This window comes from Cyrtonyx montezumae, unplaced genomic scaffold (assembly GCF_038088225.1).
Source record: "Cyrtonyx montezumae isolate F1298 unplaced genomic scaffold, pur_monq_1.0 scaffold_31, whole genome shotgun sequence".
NCBI classification, from domain to species: Eukaryota; Metazoa; Chordata; class Aves; order Galliformes; family Odontophoridae; genus Cyrtonyx; species Cyrtonyx montezumae.
Window position 1 is genome coordinate 4,041,843 of NW_027072036.1, and position 9,766 is coordinate 4,051,608.

Genomic DNA, 9,766 nt, shown 5'->3' on the forward strand with positions numbered 1-9,766 from the left:
CTTTTAGGAGCTGAACAGCCTGCTGAGCACCTGTGGTACGTATCATGGAATTGCCTCACATCAGGAGGGTGAGCTGAAGTGGGAGGGATATCATTAAACAAGTGCAGCAATAAAGTCAAATCCAAGTCAGCTAAACCTGACTTCATGTTGGATTTATAATCCAATGTTTTCCACGGATCTGCATGGTACAGTTTAGCAGAGAGGCTTAGTGAAGAGCTAGGAACAGCCTTGCCAATGCATTTCAGTCCTCACAAACGAGCCCCACACAACTACAGAGATAGTATCCCCTTATGTTTCACAAGCTTCATAAAACCCTCCCTCTGTATGCCTGCTAATATACCAAGCCAACACAAGCTTGAACTCACAGGAGGAACAAGGCCATACACAGTTCTGAACTGCAGGAATTTAGGGTGTGCCTGACTCACCATGTAAATCCCATAGGAAAAATGGGCCTCTTCCCCTGCCCAGCACCCAGATTCTCTTCAGCATCCTCTGAGGATGACAGGGACCATCAGCTGCTCTCACGTCTTTAGGAGGGACACACTGTCATGACTAAACCAGAAATCACTGTGAGCATGCCGCATCTGGTATCCAGGCTCCAGCTGGAGCCTGGGACTTGCAGGGAACAAGGAAGAGCCTTCAAAAGGCAGATGCCATCTATGGCAGCTACAGAGTGCAAACACTGCCCACAAGCTTAGCATGCTAGCTGCCCTTGGCTTCATATACCTGGGTTCTGGGATTTGTAGGTTAGGATCTCTGCAGCTAGCTTTTGGGGATCCAAAAGCTGAGGGAAACGGCTCATCACAGCATCGACTAAATGGGGATGGAATATGCCACACAGCTTGACATGAACGTTGGCCCTCTCCTCTGCAAACTGATCAGAGACTGTCCACTGGCAGGAGTCACCATATGTGGGCCCTGGGGCTCTCTGCACTGAGTGAGGATCTCTCACGCTGCTGGATCTTGCCTGGGGAGGAGGCATCTGGTATGGCTCGGACCAGTACTCACGAGAATGAAGTGAAGGAAGAGAAGGGGCATTATACTCACTGGGGAGACTGTACTGCCCAGCATTAGCTGGATGGACAGGTACTCCATAGCCTGAGAAAGAGTGAGGTGGCCCTGAGTGAGGTATCTCAGGGTTATACTGCAAGAAGCTAGCACCAGAGGCAGAAGATTTATGGGAACCATGCTTGTAAGAGACCAGACCATTCTGCTCTAAGCTGGGAGAGTGTGGGTAGACAGGTCTCTGCCTACCACAGGTGCAGACTGTCACCTGCTCAGCATGGGAGTGATCACAGTGACTGGTAGATCTGTAAGGCCACATGTCAGACATCTGGTTCTCCAGAGACCCAATGCCTGAGTCAAGATGCTCCTGAGAGATGTAAGACAGAGAGTCCATATGAGGATGCTGGTACCTTTCAGAGGACCTGTGGCTCCCACTGTTAGCAGGAACACTGCCTGACACACAGCCTTTGATCTGAACTGGAACATCACTGGGCTTTGCTTTATGTGTCAAGCTTTTCCTCTCTGCAGAGATCTTCTGCAAAGAGCTTTTATCACCCTCTGTGGGCACAGAGCACAAGAGCTCTGCCTGGGAACCTCTTTTGCCCTTTTTCTCCTCCTTGACAGCACTGGTACTTCTGGTAGGAGACAATCTTGCATTGGCTCGGAGTTCATCAGCTAACGAGCGCTGGGGTTGATTGATCCTTTCAGGGTGGTAGAATTTACACTTAATTCCATAAGTACATTTCTTCCCTGCAAGGAAAAAGCATAGACAGCATGGAATGACAGCTGAATTTACTACATGCATGAGCTACACTTGTATAGGCACTGCTGTTTTCATGTTCAGAAGGCAAATCTTACCATAAGGGCACTGCTGCTTCTTGTGTTCTGGCACTACAGGTTTCTTCCTCAGGAAGTTATCCAGGCTGGGGCCATGTCTCCCCAGTGGATCATCTGGAGGCATAAACCTAAGAAAATAATTATAAATCTTAATCAGAACAGCTCACCTTCTGGGGTCAGGGTTTCACTCCCATTACAGCAGGCACTGTAAGTTACCTGAGCCCTAAAAAGCTCTCCCATTTCACTGCACAGACAGCTCTTGTCACTCACTAGAGACTGGCAAGAAGTGATTCTCTTCAGGGACAGAAGAGGTTTTGTGCTGTGCTGCTGACTAAAAGCAGAACTTGCTGCTGGGCCTACTAATAACAGTGTTGTGAGGAAACCAAGCCCTAGAGCTTTGCCAGGAACTCCTCCAGAGCAGAGCTCCTAGCTGCAAACCACGCACAGCTATTAGGATGACTCCAGTTCTTCATACCTTACTACAGTCAGGGAGGAGCTCTTCCTGTCTCCCTTCTACAGAGGTATCTATAGGATTGTTTTCCTCCATTCTCCACCACCCTTTTCAGTTTTTCATGCCTCACTTGCTCTTGCTTCATTAAAACAAGACTGCACGCTCACAAGGACCACTTTTAAAGCACAGGCACTCTGGGAACATACTTGTCATTAACAAAGGAGTACATCAGCAGACGCTCCTCAATGAATTTCTTCCACTCAGGACGCTCATTCTGCAGGTCCCGATAAGTATCGTTAGAAACCACGATGCCATCAGACTCATGTGCCAGTTTCACAATGAATCGATCATCATAGCACACAACACGTTTGCCCCCAACCCGTCTGGAAGGAGTGAAGACCAGAATCTTCTTCTTTTCAAGGTCACGGAGAATGTACTGATCTAGAACAAAAACAGCTGTCAGCACACTTGTATAAACGTGCACAGCCCAAAGATCTTCCCACAATTAAGTAACATTATAAATAAAGCCCATGAAAATTCATTTCTCTGCAGCCCTCACTTCTTTATATCACCTCTTGAGATTATCAGAGATGGATTCCCACTCCTGTGCCAGTGTGGCACCTGGGAACACTCAGGAATATGAGCTTACTGAAACACAGAGTCCCATCTACACAGTCCCCTGCATACATCAAAGTATTGATTTGCATTTAAGACTGGTATCTTTTATAGTGACACTCCACATGCATAGGTTTCTTTTGAGCAGATTTACTTAATCTCAGCTGCTCATAAGCTGAGAGCAAGCTCCCTTCTATTTGAAGAAATCTGACTGCTCTCCTATTGAGGTTTTACTTTTAGCACACAAACTCAGTACTTTCTAGTGTCAAACATGTTAGTCAAATACAGCATAAAGGTGTTCCCCTGAAAGGAGAATTTAAATGATGAAAGACAAGTTCAGCAGAGTAGTATTACATTCTTTGTTCTCAGAATTATTCCACCTGATCCAGGCAAGAACTTGCTTAAGGGAGAATTTAATGACTTCAAATCTCACTGGTCAGCACAGCTTATTGGATCTCCTACTACTCAGATCTTCCACTCGTAAGTTAATTACTAACTACCCAGAACTTTGCAAGCTCATTAAGTGACAAAGCAGTAAGCCTGAAAAGCTGCCCCTGGCTTTCATATTTCCACACCTGTTATAAGCACATCTGGTCGTGGCTGCTCCTTCCTCCAAGAAGGCACAAAGACCGTAATATCCTTGTGTCCCCTGTCCCAAAACCACTGCACAGCCAGAAGGATACCTCTGCAGGAGAACACTTCTTTATTTCCATGGCTGCAGTGAAGAAGAAAATAAAGGATTTCAACATTCAGGTGATGCACAGGTTAACGAGGCAACAGATTAAGCAAACAGATCCAGCAATTAAAACAACCTTTAGTGTTGGAGCAGAGAGAATCAGTACTACATGCAGATCACCAAGGCTCACCGTTGCTTTCAGCACCTCAGTATACCAACAAACAGCCAAGTTCTCAGCAAAGAACAAAGCTGCTGTAACTGCTCCTTTGAAGCAGAGCTTTTTGCTTCAGCTCTTTTATTTTTAGCCCTGAGTACAGCGTGATCTTGAACTTCCTTTGTCCTTTTCTACTAGCTAGTGCCAGCAGCCAACCTCTGCCAGGGCAAACTGCACTGCCACGGAGTGATTTGCTTACCAAGTTATTTTGATAACTTAGGGAAAACAAGCCATTTTGTGCACTCTTACCCCAATGACATCAGCACTGAGGGAAGATGCTTCTTCACCACACTGTGGCCCAAAGAATCAGCCGTTGGTATCTCATGCAAATGTGCTATTTGCATGAGATTATCAGCATTTTCCTTAATTGGTGCTAAATGCCATGAGAGCACTTGGCAGCTATGGAACAAAGTTTAGCCACAGTGTCAAGAAACCACCTACCATGATTAAAAGCTGCTTCATTAGTCCGTATCAGTAAGTTTGCAGAACCTCTAAGAGGAAACTACCAGTTCTGTCCTATCAGTGCCACTATTTACAGTGTTATCAGCCTTTCTGTTGATAACAGTGCTGGCAAACTTTCAATGTCTCTCTGTTGCAGCCTGATTTGTCATTCTGAGGATCTGAGCCTGCATTTTGGAATGACACCAACACATGCTTTATATACTGAAGATAACTGGTGGCAAGCTGCAAGATTGAACAGCAAATGAGGGGTATGAGTGAGAAACATTCATAAATCTTCACTTTCGTAAGTGAAATGTCTTCTGTAGACTTGAACAGGACACAGATATGTTGCTATGCCTCTGGATGTTTGTATTAAGCTCCATAGTCAAGGGCACAGTGAGGCCAGTACTGAAAACTGTGCACATGCTTAGTCAAACACATCCTGTCTATTACAGAGGTGTGCTGACTCCAAGACATTCACTGCTATATGCATTATATAGAACACAGAGCAAACACTACAGCTAGATACTGTCTGAATGCACACACAGGGCCTCACAAGTGAGGAAGAGAAAGATGAATATATGCACTGTGTAGCACATGGAGTCGAGCAGACTGTACACAGGCTTACAGCAGGGTGAGTGGTCTGTAATCAGAGAAGATGCTGCCCCCGAATGTGGAGACTTGAGGGACAGCAGGCAAACACTTATCCCTAAAGGACACAAGTGAGTTAGTCCAAAAATCAAACCTGTAAACACGAATCAGAGGTTATATGAAATGGCTGAAGTACCTTCATGCAGGGTCAGAGAGGGAAAGAAGACAGGGGAGGTAACCAGTTGCTCCAGCACCTCATACAACATGTAGTATTGCTGAGCTCATGCCCAGTCCTCAAGAATGCAGCAAAGTCACAAGCTTAAGTGCTTAACCTGTACTAATCTGCTGACACTTACATTTAAGCTTCTCCCTTTTCTAAAACATCAAACTTCTTAGGCCATCATGAAAATACTTCTTAAAAGCAGTAGGTATTAAAAGGAACGAAAACAAAGAGCACTATGCATTAGATAGAAATAAGCCTATTATCTTATTACTGGATTAAAAACATTCAAGATTTCCCAGGTCTAGGAATACATATTGCTGCTTCTTCATTAAGCAATTATGAATCTAATATTATTTTCCAACTGTCATCACATTGTGCCACACTCTATCAAAGCACATTCACAAGGCTTCTTAAATATAACCCAGATTTGTTCTGGAAATATAAAAAACCACTTTCCAGGGGAATAAGGTTAGTGTTCTCCCCTCACCCACCTCTACAGCAACCAAATCCAACAGTTCCTGTTTTCTAGGGGGCCTGAAAAGTCAAAGCCAGCCAACCCTGCATACTCTTACTTCCAAAACCCAGCAAGATATCTTCTTCAGGGACAAACTCCCACACACTTTCCTGAAGAGCTTACATCCCAGAGGCATCTCCTCCAAGAAGAGCCATCACTGACAGTACAACTGTGCCATCAGAAAAACTTCACTGTTTCTCCTCCTACCCTCACCTTTCTCAGCTATTAAGAGAACTGAAGAGTTGCACCAGAAGAACTAGACATTTAACAAGACAGCTAACACCTAGAGAGACACTCGTCTTCATTAAGAATCTCAAGTCACAGAAAAGTTAGCATTAACAATCACAGAAAAGATAATCTAGAACTCTGCCAATATCAGATTGCTTTCACTACAGACAGACACAGGTTAACATCCTCTGCTTACTTCTCATTTATGAGTCCCTGCTACCACCCTCGAGTCTACAGAAGGTAGCTCACCAGGCTGATCTGATTTGGCATCAGCCAAGAAAAAATTCCCTTAGAAGGAAGTAAAAGCTAATTTCCACTATGATTTGCATATGTTTGTCAAGAGCTGCTCAGGGAGGCCGCTGTACACACTGCAAATGAATCAGCAGGGAACATCACACACCATCAATACAGGAAGTTTCAGAATGGAATTCCCCTTCTAGCAAATTGCTTAAAAAAAAAAAAAAGAGCCAGACTGAGTTTCTCATGTCAAACTGTCCTGTTGCCACTGTTATTACTGCCTGGTCTGCCTGAGTCACATTTGCTGTAATCTCTCCTGCACTTTATGGGGTAACTCTCATGGGTAAGAGGTTCCTCATTCAATCAATGCGACCAATACTGTTGTTTCAGCCTAGCTACTTCACTAAGGTAAACGTCAGCGCAGGAATCACACAGATCAGCTCCACATCTCAAGTAACCACACAGCTGCTGAGCACTGTACTCTCCTGAAGACTCCAAAGCCAAATACTTTATTCTGTTGACAAGACAGTGGGGCCAAGGAGCATCACGTTTTCATGGGGACTTGCAGGCTCTGTTAGCTGGTCACGCAGCAGACTGCACCCCATCTTCTCTCAGTTCTATTCTTAGAACTGCCAGCCATGGCTCAGTGAAAACCACACCTGCAAACAAATCTCCATTCAGCACTTTCACCTCAGGAAGAAGTCTACAATGACATACACAACAGCTGCATGCACTCACTTCTTTTAATAAGCAAGCACGTGCACAGAGACATGCATCACAAGACCTATTAAACTTTAACAGTGAAGAAGCTTGCTTCTCGACCACAGAGACCAACTTCAAAACCTGCTGCATTAAGCTAACGACACCCAGAGCCCACCTGAAAATTCAACATCTAGAGCTGGGGAGGTGGCAAGTAACTCCCACCATAAGGGGACTAAAAGCAAAAGTGAAAGGAGCATCAGTATGGACATCAAACCAAAAAAAGCATCCAGTGCAAGGATTCTAATTGCTCTGTGACTACTAGGATTACTGTAACCCCAAATTACTGTTCCAACTCCATTGGCCTTCCTGTAGTGTCTGATGGAACTTGCTCTACCAACACCAGAACACCCAAGATGCTGAAGATGAGCTGCAGCCCTGCCCTGCTGCCACAGCCATCAGAAGTGGCAGAATTGGCTATTCTAGACATTATTTAATAGAGTGCCCCATTCCAAATTCCAGCATACTCCACACTGCACAAAAATGCAACCAAAAATACCTGACTCCCAGTCTGGAGACTGGCCTCCAACACCAGAGATGGGATCATATTAAAACCTTTTCTAATTAACCCCATAATTATTTATTGAGCAACTTAGTGCTACAGAAGCTTATATAAAACCATTAGGTAAGAGAACAATGCATCTTCAGTTATCCTTCTCAGCAGCTACAAGAAGGAAGGAAACTTTGATTCCCCATGAAGCACATCCGCTGCTGTCAGAACAGGTACTCTGATCACTGGCAAGTGCTGGTGGAGGCCATAGGTAGAAGGAGCCACCTAGGCTGTCACCCTCAAGAAACAGCTACGCACACCAGTGATGAACCTCGGAAAATATTACCAGCCACCACCGCAACATCCAGCTGTAGTTTTTTTTTTTGTGAAAAAACCCTGACTTTTTCAGACTCCAGGCTCTTAGATCTTGGCACGCCTCACAGCTACAGAGGCAGAGAAAATCACCACCTCACAGGAGCACTTAAGGGTCACATTAAGCACAAACTGCCTCAGAAGGACCCACTCTCAAGTCCCCCAAACGCACCTCATCGCCACATTGCTTCCATCAATAACAATAGGCTTCAGGTTATCACTCTCCTTCTCCTCCAGAGGTGGCACAGGTGCGGGGGTCTTGTTGGCAGCTCCTCCTCGAGGAACCAAAGGAGCCTCCTTGGTGTCCTGAGGGGCCTCTGTGGGGTCTCGCTCAGCCGGGCCATGCTTCACCAGCTCCCCGAGGACAGTGTTGGTATCTGCATTCAGGCCGAGCTTCTGCAGCACGACATAGATCTCCTCAGAGGAATAGCCCAGCTTGCGGAAGAAGTCCACCTTCAGCTGCATCTCGAGGCTGTCAGGGGGCTCCTGCGTGGGGCTCCCCACCGGCTCCATGCCCAGAACAGCAGGCCCAACGCTCTCCTCACGGCTCAGGGCCCGGCCCAGGCTGAGGTAACTGCTCTCACATGGGTCTCTGGAGCTCATCCTCTCCTCCAGCCGACTAAACTGCTGTCTGAGCACCGGGAACGCCTCACGCCAGCCGGGACAGCCCAGCAGGGAGGACACGCTGCCTACACTCATGGTTGCCCTCAGCTGCCTCTCGGCCTTCACTGGCACTCCAGATCTGTGGGCCAAAACGACAGCGTTAGGGGCAACGTAGCACAGCCCGTACAGTTTCTCCCCCCACCCTCCAGCCCACCCCACCGCGCTCAAGACCCGCATCCCGAATCCAGCGCACCCCTTACCAGCCTCCCACCGCACAGCCACCACAACATCTCCATGGGGCCGGAGCGGGCCGGGCGGCGGCCCCGCTTTATACCGGGGCAGCGCTGCGCCAACGCGGAAGGGCAGAGCGGGCGAGGGCGGAGCGGCAGCCGCTTCCCGGTCCGCCCCGTGCCACGCCTGGCCGCGGCCCTGAGGCGGAGCGGAGTGGGGCGGGGAGGCGGCGCGGCCTAACGCGGGGCCTAACGCGGGGCCTAATGCGCGGCCTAACGCGGCCCAACGCGCGGCCTAGCGCGGCCCAGCGCGTCTCTCAGCACCGCCGACCCCGGCCCCCTCCGCTTCCCCCGGCCCTTTCGGTTCCCTTTGTTCTCTTTCCAGCCCCCGCCGAGTGCCTCTTCGCGGAATTAACCCCGTTGGGTGTAGAGACAGGTCCTCTGTTGCGAACACCTGGCTTTTATGCAAATCGTGTTGCAATGAAGGCAGATGTGCCCTGACATGTTAGGGAAATTCATTCGTCTGCTTCCTGCTGCGCTGCAGTGGACGCCTTTACTCTCGATTTCGTGATCTGATGTGCTCTTGCCTGACTGATGCGGGGCTGTGCGTGGAGCAGGAGGCCCACAGAGCCCCGGAGTCAAGCCCTGAGTTAGCACACATCGGCACACCCTGCAGCAACCAAGGCGGTGCGGTGGAGCGGCTGGTTCCTCAGATGGCTTTCCAGCTTGTCCTTGGCTGCTGCTTTTCTGAGGTTAAAACCATTAAGAGGTGTGATTCAGGACTGCGGCCCTGGCTCATTTTTTACTTCCTCCCACCAGCTGAGGTGCAGCTGCAGCTTTAGAAGCAGATGTCAGGTCCTATGCTTGGTGCTTGCTGAGGGAGCACCTGCCTGACCTGTGGTGCCAGACCTGCAGACACTCAGCACAGTGAAGACCAGACTTTGACCTACAAGCTGTCAGGAAGCACTTCTGCACGCTTCAGTACACAAAAAACCCGTAAGCTGAAACTGGAAGAGAGAAACGGGATAGAGGGCACGAAGTGGTGAGTTGTAAAGATGTAGCCAGCTTTAGGCAAAAGTAATGTGTGAATCACAGAATCATTAGGGTTGGAAAAGACCTCTAAGATCACCAAGTACAACCCCAACCCATCTTCACCATGCACACCAACCACATCCCTCAGTGTCACATCCCCGTGGTTCTGGAACACCTCCAGGGGGCAGTGACCCACCACTCCCTCAGCAGCCTGTGCCAACGCATCACCATTCATATGAGAAGAAATG

At 48.0% G+C, this 9,766-nt stretch overlaps 1 protein-coding gene across 1 annotated transcript; it reads right to left on the minus strand.

Annotated features, from left to right (window-relative positions):
• Window positions 1–494: 494 nt before the first annotated feature.
• ZC3H12A (zinc finger CCCH-type containing 12A) lies at window positions 495–8,605 on the minus strand. The gene is made up of 6 exons (XM_065744581.1): window positions 8,517–8,605; window positions 7,826–8,395; window positions 3,484–3,623; window positions 2,500–2,734; window positions 1,864–1,970; window positions 495–1,755 (listed from the first exon to the last, which is right to left on the minus strand). Exons 2-6 carry the CDS (start codon window positions 8,350–8,352, stop codon window positions 719–721), a joined length of 2,046 nt encoding a protein of 681 aa, XP_065600653.1. The 5' UTR covers window positions 8,353–8,395; window positions 8,517–8,605; the 3' UTR covers window positions 495–718.
• Window positions 8,606–9,766: the final 1,161 nt, after the last annotated feature.